Here is a 23,127-nt window from a genome sequence, read left to right as displayed (position 1 = left end):
TTCAATTGTGTCGCTAACTTCATTGTAAATTCTTAATAGTATCATTTTATTTAATACTTCTCTGCAGGCGAGAGGAATTTCTTGGTGTAATGTCTCTGCAATATATATATTTGTGAATGCATGTGTGTGCATTATATAATAGGTGTGGCTATGGTCGATGAAAAACACTATTTATCAACATAAACAGGACCTCAAACAACAATCTCAAGAACACACTAGTCATATTCAGCAACACTTTTACTCATAATTTTGACCTTATAAACGGCACATCAAAATTCAATCATCTCTTTCATGTCACAAGTACATTTTTATGTATTTCATATCTAAAATCTACAGTAAAAAAAACCCCAAAAAGACAAGTAAATACTTACATATAACTCTTGAAGATTATTTTCAGGACTTTTCAAAACTTCGGCCTTAAAATCATCCTCATTCCAAATACGAACACATTTCCCAAACGGAAGCTAAAAAGTGAAAAATTTAAACAAATGTTTATTAAATTATTTTGGTAAATTGTGGAGGACTTAGATCCTATGCTAGTCCTGAACAATTGCTGACCCCCCCCCCCCGATTTTGTGCATAATAAGTTTCTTTTTGTTCTGGCCATGTTGTCGTCTATTGTGTAGGCAATCGCCAAAGATAAATGCACTGGTTTACAATTATACAAGAAAAAAAAGAAAAAACTGAAACTCAGATAAATTATCTATAAGCCTGTTGTGCTCTGTGTATGTGTGTGAGAAACTGTTGCAGAAAAAACCTTCAACCAATAACGTCTACATTTTAGTTAAGTTCCTGTATATCAGCCTTGACCCAACTGAGATAATTTGTGTTAGGGCATCATTGTTGATTATTTAATGAGTTACACTCCCAAGCCTTTTCTTCTCGGATCTACACCAATATCATTTCCTTTGTTTCACTAGAGCCTATTTCAACCAGCTTATTAGAATTATTACATTAGAAACATTGTCGAGCTGCAAAGTGACTTGAACAAGCTATTAAATATCTCAAATTCTGACCAGAAATCCTTTGTCTAAGTGAACCCCCGTTTCTGCAACTGATCAGCAAATACCGACTAATTCTGTACTCACCCTCAGCCAATCCCATCCACCTATCGCACTCATCTTACTTCTAATAGCTTTTTTTATATATAATATTTATGATGCATATACTAGCAAAAACCTACTGGTACAAATTACAGTAGAACCCTGGGATATAGCATTAAAAATTAGTAACAAAATACAGTACAGTATATAATACACATGTACAGAATCAAATAACATTATAAATAACACCATAAGGCGGGGCAAATAATGTAACCAGGGGCTGGAAAAACATTGTAACCGGAAAAAAAAAAATGTATGCTAGGGCCACCGTATCCCATGGTTCTACCATAGTTAAAATTTTGGGAGAAATTGGACTTTTTTTATTGCATTTTCTTTAGCCGTTTTGTTTTTCCAGTGTTTTATGAAGTTATTTTTGAATTTCTAACTTCAACATGGACCTGTGGAATAACGTTTAAAGGTGTTGCTTAACAATTAGTTCTACATAGCAGCCTTCTGGAGGTTGAAAGCTTGATCCTCACTATAAGGTGGGCTTTCCCTACTGTGCTAGAAAACTAACACATGACAGTATCCAATGTCTCTACAAATTCATCCATGCATAAAATATTGTTACCACATCCTAGTTGGTGCATTAACTACTAGTTTTTCTCTCTTAGATAGGGTCCAAAAAAAAAAAAAAGTCTAAAACCTAAAAGGTTTTGCACTATCAACCTAGCTCTAACCCCTGTCCCATTGCCACAGTGTGCCTGTTTAACAAGAATTTTAATGAAATGTGCTGATGAATTCATAGCATTTGTGCCCCTTCAATGTACATACTTCCCCGACAAGCAACAAAATTCCACTCCTTCACTGTAGAGATCACTAAATGCCGGAAAGCCTTCCACTAATAGTTTCTTCTCTCAAACTGCTAGATTTTGGAATTTCCTCCTGGTCTCCTGATTCCCTAACTAACATGCAGAAACTTAAATCTAATGTGAACAGATACCTTGCTGCTCAACTCCCTACACATATTGAATATAAACTACAAGTAAAAGTAAAATCTATAGATCATCCCCCACAAATATGTTTTTACGTTTGAGGAAATATTTGCACATATGTGTTGTTACGGCAATCATGAAAAAAAATATTTAGTGATTTATAAAGAATCGGAATCGGTAATTGTATCAGAATCGGGGAAATTATTTGAAAGTGTCCCATCACTAATATCTACCCTTATTCATGTCTGAGGAAAGGAGAATAATCTACCCCCATGGATTAAATGGAGAAGTCAGTTAAAAATTCCAGAGTTTGAAAAGATGCATCTGAAAAAGATCAGAGGTGGCATCAGCTGAAACGTTGTAAAAATAACAATTAAAATGAGAATAATAGTCTAAATAATTCAAAATAACAAAAGATTCTGAAACGATTCATCGCCCATTGTCTTTGCTTCACTTGAGTCTACCTCTATCTCCTTCTGGGACCTCTAAGCTGCAAATTTACCCTAACAACTAACTATCAAACTATTAAATAAATTTAGTTTCGACTAGAAATCCTTAATATTTAGTCTATGTCTAAGTAGACTCCCTTTCCCGCCACTGATTAGGGGAAACAGACTAATTCTGAGCTACCTCATAGAGATGCAAGAACTCACACAAGAAAGGTAAAAGGGGGGGAGGTAACTCTGCCTGAAACAAAGGAAGAGTTAGTTCCCCTTGATCATGGTGCTATCGTTCTAACCATTCAATTTTATAACGCTTGATAGTATGAATATAGAAACTGGTTGTCTGCTTACCACAACTTGTTCTTTTTGCCATCCTTTGTTGCTTTCCAATTTTTTCACATACTTATCAGGTATTACAGACTCATAATGAACTAAAAATGGATCTGAAAAAAAAAAAAAAAATAAATAAATAAAAAAAAAGGATAATGATAAAAAGCATTTGAAAACAGATCATTTAATGATTGCTTCATGATATATCCAGAGAATAGCACAGCTTTTCTCCAAGCTTTGAGTGATGTGACTAACTTCATTATTTAAAAAGCCAAGTATCGAGAGATGTACATATTTGTCATTCCAATTACATAAGCATCGATATGATCTTAAAAACCTGATGCATTGATTACAGCATCTTTCTAGGAAGTTTCTAGAGAAGATTAACTTCACAAGCGTTCTCAAGTCGCATTTTCATGGTAGCATACTTCAGGATGACTCCATAAAAGCCATAATTTTGGCATGTTAGGAGCATAGAACTATAATCAAGGGGAGCTAACTTCTTTTCTGTTTCAGGCAGAGTTAACTCCTCCCTTTTACCTCTGTTATGCAAGTTCTCGCGTGGAGATACAAGAACAGGACAAGACAAATGCTGACAGGTGTCAACAAAAGGATGACTTTGAATCTGAGTATATGAAGGTAGAGATATATTACTTCTGTTTGTGATAATTGTGACACATAAACTTGAGTAATATTGAACTAAGACTGACAGATGTAGTTTGTATCATTCTATGTGTTGATTGCTTGCAAATAAAATGTCTATGTCAAATCAACTGTGAGTATGCTCATTTCTTCCACTACTTTGTCATTCAAGTGCTAAACACACATACACTCAGACGTTTGCCTTTAGGCATAATCTTCTGCAAGGCATTAATACTTATGATATACCAACATCCCCATTCATAACGATAACCACAAGTTTCTTTGTTATTTTGAAATGCCATAGTTCATTTCTATGTTAATGTATCATTCTATGAATTATATCCTTCTATGAGTTGCCTTCTTTTAAATACAATGTTTACATAAAGCCAACTGTGAATCAAAGTATTAAGCTATGATAGCACTACACTGTAGCAAAAATAGCACAGTTTTCAATTTGAAATCCACTTGCAACGGTACCATTAAACCACAATAATTCTAAATCTTAGGCCTGGATGTATTCTACCCAAGAATCCAGACCATAGATGCATTTCTTTTTTTTTTTTTTTTGAATGACCTTTAACATTGTATACCAGGAGACCCAAGATCATTACAGAACACTGAAAATCTACAAGGAACAAAGTCAGAGTTATTCCTCAGCCAGTTTGTAAGTGTTATGGTATAAGGGATATAATAGCTATTTCAGGAATAAATGGACTTACCCAGACAAAATAAATACAGTTTTAACTAAATGTTGTGGCAGTTATGGCCCCAGAATCTGATGTGTACCTTTTGTAATATACTTTTGTATCTTTATTATTACCAGCCCTACATGACCATAACAGTAAGAAATGCACAAATTCTAAATTGATTTGGTTGTGTTGTTTCACAGCATATCAACCCTTTTCAAGTTATTTAATGCTGAATCTGGTAATTTTGGAAAAAGGTTTTATGCTTCAAGTTCTTTATATCTTCAAATATGTATTTGTAGAGCTTGGTTTCGTTGTTTTGTTTTACGGCATATCAACCCTTTTCGGATTATTTAATGCCTAATCCAGTATAGTACACCAACCCTTTTGATTTATTCATGTTGTATTCAGTTATTTTGTAGAAGGTTTTATTCAAACTCTTTGTATCTCTAATCAGTTTGTAGCATTTGGTTTGGTTGTCTGGTAGTGCATTTTGTTGTTTTTGTCCTGTACCCTGCAGAACATGAATGAGTTTTGCAATGAGAGAGGGGGAAAGAGTTATAGTATTAATGGTTAGTACATCTTAAGTAAGGAAACCAGTGGGGAAGGGTTGGTTGGTTGGTTGGTTGGTTGGTTGGTTGTTTTTGTTTTACGGCATATCAACCCTTTTCAGGTTATTTAATGCCGAATCCGGTGATTTCGAAGAAAATTTTTTTGATAGAATATATTTCTTTTTTGCAAGTCAGTTTCTATTTAACCAATAGTTGGGACCCTAACAGGTACTACCATTCCAGGTCAGAGTGGACCTGGGAGCAATGGCAATTAAAGGGTGGCTCCACACTCCCCAGAGCCCGCAAGCTGGGGCCTCACCATCGGATATAGTTTAAGGTCATATCCAGGACTGTGGGGGAGGGAGAAAAATAAAAGAGAAAAAAGAAAAGGGGGGGGAGAAAAGGCGGTCTGTTGTTTTGTTTTTGCAGAAAATAAGTTTTGCAAAAGGGAATAGAAAAACTAATAATACAAAAAAAAAAAAAAACCCCATCAATGTTTAGTACATTTTATCTCAGGAAGCCAATATCTTCAAGACAGCCTGACCTGGTAGCACCAGATAGTGCTAAATCGAGGTCATCTCAAACACATGTTCTTAATAAAGAAACAAGAGTATTTGAATTCTTCACTCATCTTGAGTGTTATTTTCACAAAGTTTTGGTTGATGTAACCTCTGACCTTCTTCAGGTGTATCTTGTTGAACTTGGGAATCTACAAAGACCTGTGGCATAGTGGATAAATTATTTGGTAAAATTCAGTTATAAGTTACACTCTTCTCGAGGCTGAAAGTTCAATCCTCAGTGTAGATGACACTAAATACAATTGTGACTTACTTAGGATTTTTACCCATTCATGGCTGACAGAAAAGAACATGCTGCCTCGGCAGATTAAATAAAAGGTTCCATTTGAAATTCTGTGCGGATTTCTGAATTTGCCAAGATACATCTGATAAAGGTCAGAGGTTACAGCGACCGAAACATGAAAATAACACTCATAAGAACAGTAGTATGAAGAATCCAAATTATCAATCCGATACGGAATTAAAAAAATTAAGAAACACAAAAAACAAAGATAATCTTGTTTTGATATTTTGAACACAAAAAAAAAACAGCTTTTACTGAATTTTTAAATAATTCTTTAAGAAAATTAAGAAATGAGACTTGGCGAAAGTCCAAGTTCACATTTTTTGGGATGGGGAGGGGTCACTCAATATTTGAAATTATACTAAAATATAATTGCCAGGTGAAGGCAATTCAATGCGCCATGTAAGTATTTATGAAAATATGACTTACCTTTTTCAGGAGAAATGGGAACATTTTCGTCATCTTCACTTTCGGGGCCTGAATCTTCCTCCGATGAACTGGCGAATCTTTCTTCTGCTTCATCAGAGCCTTCTTCCAAATTCTCATCACCTTCTTCTTCTTCTTCCTCCCCTTCTCCTTGTTGTTCCTCACCATCTATCTCCTCCTCCTGTTCTTCACCATCTATTTCTTCTCCCTCCTGTTCTTCACCATCTACTTCTTCTTCCTCCTCCTCCTCATCATCATCATCATCTTCACCATCTATTTCTTCTTCCCCCTCATCTTCACCATCTATTTCTTCTTCTTCCTCATCTTCACCATCTATTTCTTCTTCCTCCTCATCTTCACCATCTATTTCTTCTTCCTCCTCATCTTCACCATCTATTTCTTCTTCTTCCTCCTGTGCTTCACTATCTACCACTTCTCCCTCCTCTTCAGATTCAGCCTCTTTCTCATCTTCTGCTTCATCAATTTCTTCACCATCATCTTCTATAGAATCATCTGACACTTAAAAAAAAAATTTTTTAAATTTGCTGAAATCATTTTTACATGTATAAATGGAACAATAAAAAATTTTTTTACTACAAAAGATTAAAATTCAAAACTATTTTTCCAGAATTTTTGAGATGAAGATGCTTTCCTGCAGTTAGAGTCTGATGAGGAGTCAAAAATGATTGTAACAGTTGACACATACAAAGGACTCCTTAGATTCTACTGTCTTCCTTTTGGAGTAAAACCAACTCAGCTATATACCAGCAAATAGTGGATACAAAGTTAAACGGATTGATAGGTTGGTTGGTTGTTTTACGGCATATCAACCCCTTTTTCAGGTTATTTAATGCCAAATTTAGTTATTTTGAATAAAAATTTTTTAATAGAATATATTTGTTTTTTTTTTAAGTCGGTTTCTATTCAACCCATAGTTGGGACCCTAACAGGTACTACCACTCCAGGTCAGAGTGGACCTGAGAACAATGGCAATTAAAGAGTGGCTCCACACTCCCCAAAGCCTGCAAGCTGAGGCCTCACCATCGGATATAGTTTAAGGTCATAATCCAGGACCGGATTGATAGGAGTTGCAGCATTAATCGATGATATTGTTTTTACAATGTTCAATTTTCCCAAATTTTTACAAATCTAGCAATATGGCATGTAAATGCTGAAAACTGTGAAGTATTTGAGATTCACTTTTGACAAAAATGGTCAACAGTCAAATGCAGAAAGTATTTCAGTTACAAAATAATGCCGACACAGCAAATATCAAAACTTTACACTCTTTCTTTGGTATAATTAGCTGCTACAGCGCATTTATGTTAGAACTTCATAGAGTTTGTGCACCTCTCAAAAGTCTTAAAAAAAAAAGGATGTACAGTAAAAATGGTCCACTGTCTGTTTTTAAAAGATTAAATGTTTACTTTCTTCAGATATGTTGCCCACACATGACAATCCACCAATGGATATTATTCTTGTTTCTGTTGTATCTGATTATGATGTTGGAATTGTCACTTTACATAGCTTTCCTGATTACTGCCAAAAAACAATGATAGCTCATGCATCTAGGTCACAACACTGATCATGCAAAACTATAGTCGGACGGAAGGAAAAGAAAATTTCGGCAAGATGTTATATAAATATCACTTTAGCTTGATCACAAATCATAAACCTCTCGTTAGCATCTTCGAATCCAAGAAAGGTATCCCAGTCTATCCAGCTGCAAAGATGGACCACTATGATGTCGGATTATGATTTCTTCATCAAATATTGTTCAAAGGATACAATCAAACATGCTGATGCTTTATACAAACTCATCGATAAACAAACCAAAGTCAAAAAGGATTCTGTTATTTCATCACTATTTGCAGAATCAGAAATTATTTCAATGCTCATATCAACTGCCATAGCACTACCAATTATTTTTATTTCATGAATGATCTGCGAGGCTACGAATTTTGAATCAGTGTTGCACTTCCATTGTATAAAATGACCAGTGGCATGTAAAAGTTAAAACCTTCAACCTGTTTTTCAGCATCAATCATCTTTGGCTGAGATTAATGGATGCAATCTTTTTGGAAAATATTAAAATTTGAAAATTATATATTAAAACAATTGTATTGCTGGGACAACATTGGGTGGCCTTGCTGATAGTCAGATTGATAGGTACATTTTTTCATTTTTATGTGGATACATGAAAATAATAATTATATATATATATATATATATATGTTTTCCTGATTGCTGCCAAAAAGCAATAATAGCTCATGCATCTATGTCACAACACTGATCATGCGGAACTATAATCAGAAAGGGAAAGAAGTTTTGGCAATAATTTTTGCCACAAAAAGATTTCACAAGATGTTATATGGACGTCACTTTAGCTTGATCACAGATCATAAACCTCTCGTTAGCATCTTCGAATCCAAGAAAGGTATCCCAGTCTATCCAGCTGCAAAGATGGACCACTATGATGTCGGATTATGATTTCTTCATCAAATATTGTTCAAAGGATACAATCAAACATGCTGATGCTTTATACAAACTCATCGATAAACAAACCAAAGTCAAAAAGGATTCTGTTATTTCATCACTATTTGCAGAATCAGAAATTATTTCAATGCTCATATCAACTGCCAATAGCACTACCAATTATTTTATAAATGATCCATGAGATTACAGTTTCCAACCCATTACTCAACACAGTGTTCAATTAAAATTTGGAAATTGTAAATTGAAACAATTTCATTTTGGACATCGGCACATTAGCATTAAGCATGTAGCCATGTCTACAGGCCAAACAATTAGAAAATTGTACAGTAAACAGTAAAAGCTTGAAGAAAATAAATATTTTTTTCTTGGTGTATTTCGGATTGCCCTGGTCATGCCTTCACATCGACGTGCAGGACTAACTGATGGAAAATATTTTAAAATTACAACACATTTTCCACTAATTTGAAGTCCCAGAGAACAGAGTGTCTGACAATGGCACTACTCACACTTCGGTGGAAATTTTCAGATTTTTGCAGGCAAACTTAATATCAACCATATATGAACCCCCCCTTCCTTTTCATCCTCAATCAAATGGACAGGTTGAGCATTTTGTGGATACATTTTAGAGAGCACTCTTAAAACTCAAAGGGGAAGGAACTACTCCAGAAATTCTAGAGATATTCCTAAGAAGTTATAAGGTTACACTAAACCTTAACAGTAATTCATTGACTCTATTGAACAGGAAAACCAGTTTACCGAGAGATGCCATTCATCTAACTGCACAAATTTCTCACAAGAGAAATATACAAATGGAACAGCAGTTCAACAGTCATAGTATTCCACTCTCAAGCAAAGAGAAAAAGTCTTAGCAAAAGACTATCATAGAAGTGGACTCAGGGTCACATCTTGTGTAAAAAAATAAAAAGCTGAAATATGACGTCAGTTTGCAGTCTTCTGTTTGGGTTAAAATCAGTTATGACATTTATACCTCACAGAAACCAACATGCAAAAATGATACTTTTTCCACTGGAGATACCATTGCATACATTTGATTTGACTCAACAAAACATGCCAATCATACAAAAGAAAAACCTAGGACTCAACTGAAGGTCAAAAGGGAGGTGTCAGCTGACTACATACTAAAACATAATAATTAAAGATTAAAAAGAAAAGTTGAATAATTTATAAAGAAATAACTTTGTAGTCAAAAGTTGTCTCTCTTGCCTCAAAGAGATTTGGAATAGTATTATTGCCTTGGCATTCAACCAGCCAATATTGAGAAAACAAAACACTTAATGGATGTTTTGCTCAGTGACTACAATATAAGTAATTACCAAGTAATTCTTTTAAAGGGCACTTGTACAGTTTAATCAAGACGTTAAAAAATGAAAATAATGAAAAAAGGTTATATTGTACATATCCGTTTTGGACTGAAGATCTCTGCAAAAAAATTCACTTAATTTAATTGAGTAGTTTTTTTTTACAGCGGAAAAACACGTTTTTATGAGAGCGCGTTGATGTTGGAATTTTGTGAACACGCCACGGGGAGATAACTCCAGTTAAAGTGCCAACACTCCCTCCCCATCTTTAATACTAGCTTTTCTTCCTAAACATCAAACCTTTTGCTTGGTATCATAACAAATTGTTTTTTTGCTGTAAAAAAAAAAAAAAAAAAAAAAAAAAAAAAAAAAAAAAAAAACACTACTTGATGAAATTAAGTGAAATTTTTTATCGGAGAACTTCATTCCATAACAGATACGTAAAATTTGAATTTTTTTTTCAATATTTTCATTTTTTAATGTCTTGATTAAACTGTACAAGTACCTTTTAAAGTTGTAAATATATAATAAATAATTATTATTGTTGCTCTATATGGAAGCATTTTCACCCAAATTTATTCTTCATATTTGTCTTACCACTTACCAAGATCATATACTTAACTGAGGTAATCCTAGACTTGAATGTGCTCCCAAAGAAAGTACTCACCTCTTCATAAACCAAAACAAACTTCAGGACATCGTGGATCATTAATCTAACTACTCCAGTATCTTTACAGATAACCCAAAAGATAATAAAGATGCATGTGCAAATTGCCAAGGAGGTCACACAGAAAGAAAAACCTATGATTCAACTGAAGATATTATGTTGTCTTACAATTTACCTCACACTTATTAACTCTTACCCTAGAGTGGCCCTCGGGCCTTGATAAGTGGTGATACCCCTTATTAAAAAAAAAGAAAAAAAAAGAAAAAAAAAGGTTAGTTTATATTCAAAATTATGCAAATTCAATACAGGTCAGGCCATGGCACAAACATTAATAATACAAAACTCAAAGAGGAGAGGACATCGGCTTTTAAAAATTAAAATTCAGAACAATCTGTTGAAATTTAATATGAATATAAGTATTCATTTCCCTCTTTATCTCTCTAGTTTTTTTTGCCATAGGGGAAGATTTATAAATCAATTGGAATTTGGATGCTGCTCAAGGCAGTTGTAAACAGTTAGGACCCAATCTTGATTGGCAATGGACGAGTTGTGCCAGCTTAATGTTTGGAGTTTTTAATTTCTAAGCCCCCCTCTTTGGGTAGAGCACTGTCGTAAATAATGTCACCCGCTACTTAATTGGCTGAAAATGCAAAGCTCATTGTTTGTTTGTTTGTTTACGAACAGACGATTTGAGCACTATAAAAGTGGTGGCGGGTGTCTATTCAAATAGACATTCCTATGAGTTATTTACGGGCGTCAATTCCATGGTCGAGTGGGAGAACCGCCGACTGTCAACACGACGGTCCTAGGTTCAATCCTTGGCTTGGGAGAGATGCTAGTCTAGCGGCACTGATAAGTTGTGATACAACGAAACAGGACTGTATGTCGATGACTACAAATATATATATATATATATATATATATATATATATATATATATATATAAATTTGTTTGCTTATTTAATACAACATACAATTCCAGCAACAAATAAAATAATTAATTCTCCCCTGAGAATTAATGATGATGAAAATCCTGCCACTAATGATGCTGAGAACATGAAAAGAAGACCTGTCAAGCAAATATAACCGACCTCATATAAACCTCTTGATCTAAAGGGAGTGTACCTATCATTTTATCGTGTTTAATACTCAGTGAGTTGGTTGTGTGTCCAGGATGTAACAGTCATTTCAGAGATGTTCCCACGACATGCAAAAACTAATTAACACTCTCTGGTAAACACTCAGGTTACACTCTTACCAATCTGATGAACCAAAATCAAACAACGAATCTGATAAACCAAAATCAAACAACGATTTTGTAAGATGAACAAAATCAGACTTACTTTACTTTATTAGGTAGAAAAACAGAAAATATAAATGGATTCTTACATTCATCATCTGGATTCTGTTTGGAGTCCTTGCGAAGAGCAGTAACCAACTGCTTCAGTGGGTTTTCTTCTTCCTCGTCTGATGAAGAAGAATATGAGAGTGCAGCCTGAAAGTAAGAAAAAAAAAATGGAAAAACGTATATACTTAAATATATATAAGTATATGAAAAAGATATACCTGAAGAAAATTGGAAGTTACTAAGCAGAACGAGAGCATGCTATCCCTTGTGAATTAAATAAAGGCTTCCATTCAAAGTTTCATACAAATTCCGTCCGTGGCTATTGATGCAGCAATTATATTTTCGTTTGGTTTACATATTTATATTATAGATAATAGACATTGCTTGGTTATTATTTACATTTATTTGAATTTTAAAATGAAATATGTATGAAATATGTTTGAAGCTAAATTACAATGCAAAAATAAACAAGTATTACCTGTTTAAAATTTATAAAAATATATATTTCGAAATTATACTCCTTCATTACTATTTAAAATTTTTTTTCCTCACCATGAATTGAAGAAAAAGTTAAACATCCGCATTTCAAAATCAACACTGCAGGTAACACCACACTGACGCTTTATTCACTTTTTCTCAATTTAACATCATCATCATCAGGAAAAAAAGAAGACAAATTTTAAATGCTGACGAAGGAGGTAACTCCGAAATATATATATATATGTAAATTTGTAAATCCAGATGTTTGCGTTGTAATTTGGCTTCAATTCAGTCAATGCTTCTAACACGGGGGGGTAAAAAACTACCCTGATATTACATTTATTTGCGTTTGAGTTTAGAATTCTTTTGGTGTGAATGAAAACTTCCTGACGAAGTATTGTAAACACAAAATATGCATTATCAAAAAAATTGACAGAAAAGTATTAAGTGTTCATTAAACCAGTTATTCAAAAAAATATATTCTGTGATATTTACCATATGATCAACAAAAAAAAAAAAAAAAAAAAAAATCATAAAGACGTTTTTTTTTTTTACTCATGTTCACCCCTTACAAAGCATATCACTACTTGGACATAAGGGGCTACTATTTGGGGCCCATGTCTAGGAAAGATTAACAAGATATTTGTTTATGTTACATTTAAACTTCTGAATTATAAGTATAGCCAGGGAGCGGGCAGCAGGAAGGAAATTCCAAAGTCTAGCTGTTCGAGGGAAGAAACTATTAGAATAGAAAGCTTTCTGGCATTTAGGGACAACAACAGTGAAGGGGTGAGATCTTATTGCTAAAGCGGGTTTGTCGGGGATATGTACGTTGAGGGGGTACAAGTGAAACAAGTTCATCAGAACACATTCCATTAAAATATTTGTAAAACAGGCACAGTGATACAACACTGCGGTGATGGGACAGGGGCTGGAGCTTAGTTGATAAAGTGGGACCGATTAGATTGACAAATCTTTTTTGGACTTTATCTAAGAGGGAGTGACTAGTGGTAGATGCATCATCTCAGATGTTGCAACAATAATCATGCATGAGTGAATGGTGGCCTTGTAAAGGTACAGGATACTCTCAGGTGTGAGTAGCCTTCTAGCTTGATAGAGGGAACCCACCTTCTTTGCAGCAGCCTTTGCAATGTCCTCTATGTATTTGTTCCAGTTCATATTGCTTGCAAATGTAGGCCAAGGTGATTGAAGGAAGAATTCTCAGGTAGGGTGCTGTTTGTCATGTTATATCATTTTGTTTTTGTGCAGTAGTTCCTTGAGAAATGCAATTCATTTTGCGGGCTACATAAAGTTACAACGCTATCAAATACATGCCATGAAAACTTTTTTTTTTCAGAGAATTTCAACAACCAGAAAACAAAATGTTTTTACTAACCTTTTCTTCTTTTTCTTTGTTGTTGAGTTCATATGTATTTCTAAAAAATAAATAAATAAAAAAAGATTAATGTTTGCTTGAAGCACTGTTTTTTTTTTTTTACAGGGGGGTCACCACTTATCAAGGCCCGAAGGCCACTCAGGGATAAGGGTTATTGTGTGTGCAGTAATCAATGAGATAGTATTATATAATATATTATTATAATCATTAGTATTAGAGATTTGATAGAGTGTCTTACTTAAGGGGGCAGTTTGTCAGAAATTTGTTTATGTTGGATTTGAAGACATCCAAGTTGTAGTCAGGTGGGAAAGAGGCGAACGGAAGAGAGTTCTACAATCATGCACTTCTGAGAAAGAAGCTCTGCTCATGGAATCTACATTTGGATTTAGGCACAGATAAAGAGTGGGGAAAATTATTGACAGTAGTTTCAGCCAGACGGGTGTTTCTCGTGAAAGATTGGCGAGGGGGGACCAGAGATTGGAGCTCAGACGAGCATTTGCCATGAAAATAGCGATAAAACAAAATCAGGCTCGCAACGTCTCTTCTGTGGGAGAGAGGCTGCAGGGAAGAGAAAAGAGCATCCCTCACCAAACCACGAAGTCTATTTAGTACTCTGTCAAGACAGGATAGGCAGCTCCTGCCCAGATGTGGCAGCAGTACTCCATCCTTGGACGTACTTGTCTTTTATACAGATAGAGAATTGCATCAATAGTGAGATATCTTCTGGAGCGATAGAAGGATCCCACCATTTTCCCAGCGATCCTGGCAACAGATTTGATGTACGTGTTCCATTTCAGATTAGGAGTAAAGGTCAAACCCAGAAGCTTGTCAAAACATGGAGCCTCTCCAAGACAAGAGCCATCCATTTCAATTGATGCCAGATGGGGATCAGAGCACTGATGATAGAAAGATAGAAACTTGGTTTTGGATGCATTAAAAATGACTAGCCACCTCCTCCCCCATTGTACCACGCGCATCAGAGGAGAGAGAATTAGAGAAAACTTTGTCATTTACGGTCTTTGATGTGTTGCCATAGATGGTCGTGTCATCAGCATAGATGTCAATGAATGATTTAAGTATGTGTTTTTGGAGATCATTGATGCAAATCAGGAAGAGATGGGCCCAGGATACTCTGTTAGTCAATAAATATAGAGTTTATTTCTCCTACATTTTAAATATAGTTGCACGTTGTCTGAATGATTAAGGTTGTTGGATTGGAATTACTCAGGTCCAAAGTTTAGATAATTTGAATGACAGAACAGTTATATATAGCCACACTGATGATTGTTAGTAAACATGAAATTTATGCCTGTGCATAATATATCTTTATTTCTATTATTATATAAAAGGAACTATTTGTGTGTGTGTGAGAGTTTGTTCCCTATGAACATAAAAATGGTTGAGCCGATTTTTATGAAATTTCACACGTAGGTACTTTATGTACCTGGCAGTTTCCTTAGATAGGCTTTGTATCTGAATGCCTTTGATAAGTATTGATGATTTAAATAATCTGATGAAAGAAGGAACAGGTGATTTTGATCTAAGTTAACACCTTACATAGTGTAACATTACAACAAACCCGACATATAAAGTCAACAGTAGATTATTTGATATTAAAGGGTTGCGTTTGAAATGTTTCTGTTTAAAGCACAACTGCACAATGATACTTGATGTTTTCATTTTAAACTTAAATTCAAGCCATTATCACCACACAAGCAATAAGGCCAGACATATAAAGTCAACAGTATGTTCTTTGATATGACAGGGGCATGTTCAAAATGAATGTTTCTGTTCAGAGCACAACTCAAGCATGACAGTTAACTTTTGCATTTTAAACTTTAATTCAAGTCATCTATTATATAAAAGCGAAAATGTGTGTGTGTTTGTGCGCTTTTTTGTAAGTCCGGCAAAGGCTTTTTTCGAGGGGTGGGAAAAGCTCGGGTAGGGGGGAGGTCACTGTTTCTTAGAACTTTTTATATACCCCATAGATTATAATATCTATGATTTGCAAAGGAAGTCATGATTATCTTTCATTTGAGTGACTTTTATTTTATAAAATTCACGCTATCCTGTGATCCTGCCTGTTTGTTTGTTTTTCCTTAAAAAGCGAAACTAAATCGAAAGTAAAGCGAGTTTCTTGGCCTTTCATGCAGAGACGTCCAGAAAACAATAAGCTTTGATCAGCTTTTGGCTCAGCATGATTTCATTTCTCTATGACGTAATGTTTGACCTAGAAAACCAGATGTTCATTTTTAACCGTTTAATTTCAACCATTCTCACTTCTCTGCCCAGTTAGCGTTGCGGTAAGTTATCACGCCTTCGCCTCAAGATTTCGGAGTCGAGCCTACCAAAACTTTTTGTCTTTTTCTTTATACCTCCAAACACCCGGGCAACACCGAGCACACCCGCTAATCTATAATATAAATCTCACCTGTCTGTTTAAACGTATGTATGCATATTTGCATGCCTGCCTAAAACTTTTGACAGAGGCGACGGATTTTCCCAAGATTAGTATTGTTTTCAAGCTCAAACCTTTGGACGACAAATATCGACAAATTGGCTAAAAACATTAATTCCTTCACCCTCAACTGGACACTTTTCTACAAGGAGGAGTTTCTTTTTTCGCCGATATTTTCGATTGACTAGCCTAAATTTAAACCTTCACCACTTCTAGTTTGGTGATGGATGCAACAGCAAAGATGTCACATCTTTTTTTCATGTTCTTTTCCTCCTTGCAGTACAGGTTCCAGCCTGCTTGCCTACTATCACTTCTTTTTTTCTTTGCTCAACACACACTGTCAAACACCTGGGCAATGCCGAGCACCCTCGCTAGTCTAATATATAAAAGGCAAAATGTGTGTGTGTGTGTGTGTGTGTGTTTGTATGTCTTGCTAAAACTTTCCATACACACGACGGATCCTCATAAGATTGGTATCGTTTTCAAGCTCGATCTTCGGATGACAAATATAAAAAAATTCTCAAAAAAAATTCATTCCTTCACCCTCAACTGGGCAGTTTTGTACAAGGTGGGGGTCACTTTTTCATCGACATTTTTGCAAAGTCATCATACATGCTTGCAATGACTAGCCTTAATTTGAACGGCAGCGAAGTCGTATATCGCGGGATTAAGTGGTTTGCTTTTTTTTTTTTCACCTTCTTTTCCTCCTTTGTGTTACAGGTTTGAGCCTTCCTGCCTGCCTAATCCTTTTTTTTTTTTTTTTTAATTTTTCCCTCATTTTGAGGCTTATGTAATGGCATTTTTTATCCTTTTAAAACAAAAACTGAATTATTTTACCGTTTGCTTAAACTTTTTTTTTTTTTTTTTACACCTCTCTCCACCCAGAGATTTATTTTTTTCTTTTTCTGGTTGTACTGGCTCCTTACTACACCACCTCTCCACACACGGGCAACGTCGGGTACCCCTGCTAGTTAGAAATAATAATTTTATAGAATCTATAAAAAATTTGTTTAAGAGTTAAAATAAACAAAAACTTTTCATTAAATATATTTAAAATAAATTATAAAATATCTATAAAGTCTATTTTTTATGTCTGTAAAAATTTGTTAAAGAGTTAAAATAAACAAAGACTTTTCGTTAATATCTATAAAGTCTATTTTTTATCTCTGTAAAAGTTTGTTGAAAAATTCAAATAAAGTTTAGAATTTAATTAAAAAAAAAAAAAACACCGTCTTTTTTTTTTTTTTTAAATAAAACTAATTTTAAAATTTCGATGTTTGAAAAACAGTCCATAATATGTCAATATAAAAATTCTATTTTTTTTTTGATAAAAAGAATAAAACAGTTAATAAATACAAAAAAAAAGTCCATAAAGCCTGTTTGAATAAAACTTATATAAAAAAAAAAGGTTCATTCTATACGGTGTTGAGAAGACTTGAAGCACTTACCTGCGACTCTCAGGAAGAGTGGCAGCAAAAACCTTTTGTGTGGGCGATGCCTCTTTTTATATTGGTAGATGTTACATTTAACTTATTTGATTGGCTAACTGGATTATAAGAGGGGTGGAGTGAACTGAATTTTGGTGGTGATTTCAGTTTGGGATTGGAGTTGAAGGAAATTGAATCGTTACCCTTATTACCAGACCGACAAGGTTCTACAATTTTTACCTAGTCACAGGTCGCAACAAACCATTGTTGCAAAATCTTTGTTAACCTCTACCTTTCAGTGGAGAAATTTTCCACACTTTGCAACATTGATCTGCAGACCTTGTGCATTTTTTTTTCCCCCTTTTTTTCTTCTGTTATTTTTTTATTATTATGGCCGCGGAACAAATGTCTTCCCTTGAGGATTCCTTAGGAATGCAAGAAAAACCGGATCACCTTCTTGAGGCCCTTTTGGATACGGAGGAAAGATATAAAAACATTATCGGATACACATTAGAAAAATTAAAGAAAAGAGTCGCAGTGGATGCATGTGCCTTGAAGAACACCACAGACAACATAAACGAGTGGCTTTCTAAAGTAGACCAAGTTCAGGAAAACTTGGTTAAATTCCTTCCTAGAGATAGGGTGGCACCGCATGCTTATGACCTTATCAAATTCAAAGAGGAGGTGAAAAGAGATTTACAAAACTTAATTGCAGAGGTTCACAAGGATGATTCTCCTCCCTTCATGCTCCCAAATGTAATGCAGCCATCTCAAGTTGACACCTCTATGTTTAGGCCTAAGGTCAAATGCCCTAGTTTTGATGGCCTGGACTTTGAGAACAAATTTGCATTGAGAGATTTTCTCACTAGATTTGACTATTGCACTTCGGGATTAAAATCAAGGAGAGAAAAATTAACCTACCTCAAGACTTGTGTTACGGGACGTCCGTTTCGGCTAATACATCATCTAGAGGAGACATCCAATAATTATGATGCCGCAATAAAAATTCTTAAGGATAATTATTGGGATGAAGAGGGCATTAGAGAGGAGATATTCTCTAGCCTATTCAAACTGTCCACCCGAGGCAGGTATGATATTGAATACCTTAAAAACTATTTGTCTCAGGTTAAATACGAGTTGTCGGAATTGGACTCTATGTTGGGATATGGATTTATGGAAAGAAATTCAGGCGGAAGGGCATTAGCGGCTCATATACTGTTCCAAAGACTGCCCAACCGTCTTAAGGAAGAATTAGTGAGGTCTGTAGGGGCACCGCATCCATCTTTAACTTCTATTTTAGATACGGGCATCAGGATCTTAAAATCCTGGAAGGCTGCACTCCCTGAAGCAAACCAGAGAGATTTGGATTATGGTAGCTCTCGTAGATACATTCATCCAGACAGAAAACCAGAGACAACAACACCAACATTGGAGAACTTCCATATCCAGGAGAGGCATAAAACCTGCAACCTTTGTTTGAGGGATGGTCATTCCACTCAAGTTTGTGAAGAATACCATACATTTCCTCAAAGATGGCGTCGTTGTCGAGAACTCGGACTATGTTATAGGTGCACAAGTAACAATCATTTCAGTGATTCGTGTCCCTGTAAAAGAAGCCCTAAGGGCAATTGTGAGCGATGTTCAGCCCAGGACCATACTGCAATCATGTGCCCTATGCCATATACATCAACAAATGAATGTATCAATACCAGTTTGGGTGAGCAGCAGTGTATTTTGCCGATTACTACCATCGTACTACAAAGAGGGGACAAAGCTGTGAAGCTGCGATGTTTGATAGACACGGGCAGTCAAAATTCGTACTTTAGTGGAAGAATTTTGCAGGATCTGGCTTGTGACCCAAGATCTGTCTCAGAGGTAAACTTTGAGATTGTGACGTTTCTAGGAAGGAAAACCTGCAATTTTCAGCGACTTACCACAACAGTGGAGTTGACGCCAGGGGTAAAGCGGCAGCTACCTATCCTTATTGACAAGGAATTAGACATCATTCATACAGTGGAGCATTTGCCGATTGTGGTCGAGAACCTTATGAAATTGGATTACACCCTGGATACAGATTTAGGAAGAAATGCCAATATAACTTTGGAAGGGTTAATAGGGGTAGACCTGTTACAATTTATGGAACCCCTACAAATGATAAAATGTATGAATGGGAAAGCTTGGCTTTCCCCATGAGGAGTGATACCTTTTGGGGATCCCAGGAATTTCATGTTTCCTCACCAAATTAAAACGATCCAACGCAAGGTTCCAGTTTATGGAGAAGTCATGGGAACTGTTAAGTGTCCGACCTCCATTGTTAATAGTGTTCTTGACGTGTGTTCTTCTTATTCGGACCCCTATAAAGAAACTTTTGAGGACAGTACTGTAGAAAGAGGTCTGGAGTGGATTTACAGTGTGGAGTCTTTGGGGCTATCAGAGAATGATACCTTGTCCGACTATGATGCCCAGAAGGTAGAGGAGTTTATGAGAAATATAGAGTTTAAGGAGGGACGGTACTGGGTGCAGTTACCGTGGCACACTGATAAATTAGCTCAGGTGCGCTCTAATCACCAAGTAGCCCTCAAGGTGTTAGATAGGGTGGTACACACTCTGGAAATGAAGGGCCTCTATGAGGAATATTTAGAGGTTTTTGCCGAACAAGAGGCAGAGGGCATAATAGAACCCTTTCATTGTTCACCTAAACAGTTCCATAAACATGTTTGGATCCCTCATCGACCAGTCTTTAAATCCGAGAGCATAGCAACTACTAAAATGCGACCAGTCTTCAACTGTTCATTGAAGGTCAAGGGAGGAGTATCCTTAAACGAGGCTGCATACCCAGGGGTAAATTTAACCGGAAACATGTTAAATCTAACTCTACTCTTTCGGACTAATAGATATACATTATTGGGCGACATCACGAAGGCATTTCTGATGATTAGATTATCAAAGGAGTCGGATAGAAATAAGTTTTGCTTCTTTCTAAAACGGGATGATCGTCTGGTATGTTACCGTTATACGACCATCATCTTCAGCTTTAACGCAAGCCCTTTTATATTGAACTGCATATTGAAGTATCATGTGTCTAGATTTCCAGTTGATGATTGCACCAAACTGTTGAATTCAAATTTTTATGTTGACAATCTGGTCAGTACGAATAATTCGGAAGGTGTGTTGAGAAAACTATATCATGAAATAAAGGAAAGATTGAAGAAAGGAGGATTTGATCTTCGATCATGTAACACCAATTGCCCAAAGCTACAGGAATTGATGAGGAAGGATGAGACTTTGACAACTCACAGTTGTCCATGGGAAAAGGTTCTGGGTTACAGATATGATCCAGAGTCGGACTCCATCAGCCTAGTCCAGCGAACTTGTGACCCCAACTTAGCAACAAAACGTCAAATACTATCAGCCGCATCCAGTGTATTTGACCCATTGTCTTTATGTCTCCCAGTCACCATTCAAAGTCGCATATTGGTGGGAGAAATGTGGAAGGCTAATATTGATTGGGATGATCCCATTCCAAAGGAAATGCAGGAAAGGTGGAGATTACTAGCTAGTGATTTGTCGGTACTTCATTCGTTATCGTTTAGAAGACAGGTACTTGATAGCGATATTGTTGCGGATTTGTACATATTCACAGATGCCTCAAAAAAGGCATATGGGTTTTCTGTATATGCAGTTCAGGGAGGTATATCTTCTCTGATTTTTGCTAAAGCAAAGGTGGCACCATTAAAAGCTAAAACCTTGCCAACGCTGGAACTATTAGCAGTTTTTTTGGCAATTAAATGTCTTAGTAATATCTTGAGAGCCTATCAAGGAACAAAATTTGGAAGTTTGTATTTGGCTGTAGATGCCCAAATTGTACTCACTTGGCTGATGTCCAAGCAGACGAGCCATAAAAACATTTTCACGAAGAATCGCCTCAAGGATGTGACACAGATGGAAGAAGTGATACTTGCAAATTACAACCTTGCTATCAGGTATAAATATGTGCCTTCCAATCAGAACCCTGCGGACCTAATGACTAGGGGACTGACAGCAGCTAAATTTAAGGAAAATTTCTCTTTTTGGAGTGCTGGACCAAACTGGTTGTCTGGTGGAACTGTCTGTTGGCCTGATAGTACTTTGGATTGTCTTAGTGCAGACAACCAGCAAATAGTTCGTACGAACCTGTTCTACACCTGTAATGAGAGCTGGTCTCAGCCTATCGTCGCCTTTGACAGATTTTCGTGTTTTAACAAACTTCTACGTGTGGTCTCCAGAGTCTTCGAATTTATATCCAAAGCAAGAGGCAAGGAACTGGACTATAAACAGGCTGCTGCTGACTACTTGTTCAAGACAATGCAACAACAGGCATTTCCCCTTGAATTGAAGTTCTTACGTGCACCTCATGATAAACCCATTCCGAACCTTGTGAGTCAGTTAAACCTATTTCTGGACAAGTCTGGTGTCGTCCGCTCCAGAGGCAGGATCAAAAAAAATTTTACTCTACAATATGAGGTTTTAAACCCTGTATTGCTCGGGAAGAATCATCCCTTGACTAATCTAATTGTGAAGGATCAGCATGAGAGGGCTAAACACTTGGGTGTGCCGGCTACACTTAGTAGAATCAGGATGTCAGGATTTTGGATACCTCAAGGCAGACAGGCTGTGAAGGGAATATTGAAGGACTGCTTTATTTGTCAGAAAATCAACTCGATACATTTTCCGTATCCTAAGATGACAGACCTGCCTAAACATAGAGTAAATCTGATAAGGCCATTCTTACATACAGGGATAGATTATACAGGACACCTGTGGGTTCAAAACCAAAATCTTCAATCTAAGGTTTACATTCTCATATTTACGTGCTTGGAAATCAGAGCGGTGCATTTAGAACTGGTTGAGGACATGACAGTACACACATTTATACTGGCCTTTTCATCAAGTTTTCAAACATGTGGGGCTTGCCTTCTCACATATATAGTGACAATGCAAAGTCATTTCTTGCTGGAGTTAGTTTACTAAATCAGGCCCTAACTTCTTCCGAATTTGATGAAAAATTTGGGCAGTATAATATAAAGCATGTTAAGATCCCTCTTCATTCGGCTTGGTATGGAGGAGTTTGGGAACGCATGATTAAAACATTAAAGGAATGCCTCTATAAAACTGTTGGAAGGTCTATTTACAGTCAATCTGAGTTGTGGACAGCCATTTCAGATGTCCAACGGGCAGTGAACAATAGACCGTTAACCTATGTGAGTTCGAATGACTCTGGATTGGAGGTAATTACGCCCAATCACTTCCTGCGCCCAGATCAAAACCCTGGACTTCTTCTTAGAATGGAGATTCAACCAATTAATGAAGGGGAACTGCCTTCCAGACAGATATTGTTGGAATCTTTGAAGAACCGGGATGAGCTGCTCAAGGAGTTTAAACGGATATGGAACGAGGATTACTTACTCTCTCTTCGAGAACGTAAACAAGATCGTTATCCAGCTATATCTAATAAGGTACGACCTGGAGATATTGTGACGATAAAACTTCCAAACAAGTCTCGACCCTTCTGGGCATTGG

The 23,127-nt window shown here is 36.1% G+C and overlaps 1 protein-coding gene across 1 annotated transcript in view; it reads right to left on the bottom strand.

Moving 5' to 3' along the window:
- The window catches only part of LOC145260504 (U3 small nucleolar RNA-associated protein 25 homolog), a 62,601-nt gene that overhangs the window by 37,312 nt on the left and 2,162 nt on the right, over positions 1 to 23,127 (bottom strand). The window contains exons 2-6 of the mRNA XM_080118620.1: positions 13,684 to 13,723; positions 11,849 to 11,954; positions 5,981 to 6,496; positions 2,833 to 2,924; positions 372 to 464 (exon numbers count right to left, since the gene is read on the bottom strand). Coding sequence (XP_079974746.1) covers positions 372 to 464; positions 2,833 to 2,924; positions 5,981 to 6,496; positions 11,849 to 11,954; positions 13,684 to 13,723 — 847 coding nt within the window. The remainder of the gene's footprint in view (positions 1 to 371; positions 465 to 2,832; positions 2,925 to 5,980; positions 6,497 to 11,848; positions 11,955 to 13,683; positions 13,724 to 23,127) is intronic.

This window comes from Euprymna scolopes, chromosome 36 (assembly GCF_053919585.1).
Source record: "Euprymna scolopes isolate OS-2025 chromosome 36, ASM5391958v1, whole genome shotgun sequence".
NCBI classification, from domain to species: domain Eukaryota; kingdom Metazoa; phylum Mollusca; class Cephalopoda; order Sepiida; family Sepiolidae; genus Euprymna; species Euprymna scolopes.
This window is presented reverse-complemented; position numbering and strand designations above follow the sequence as displayed.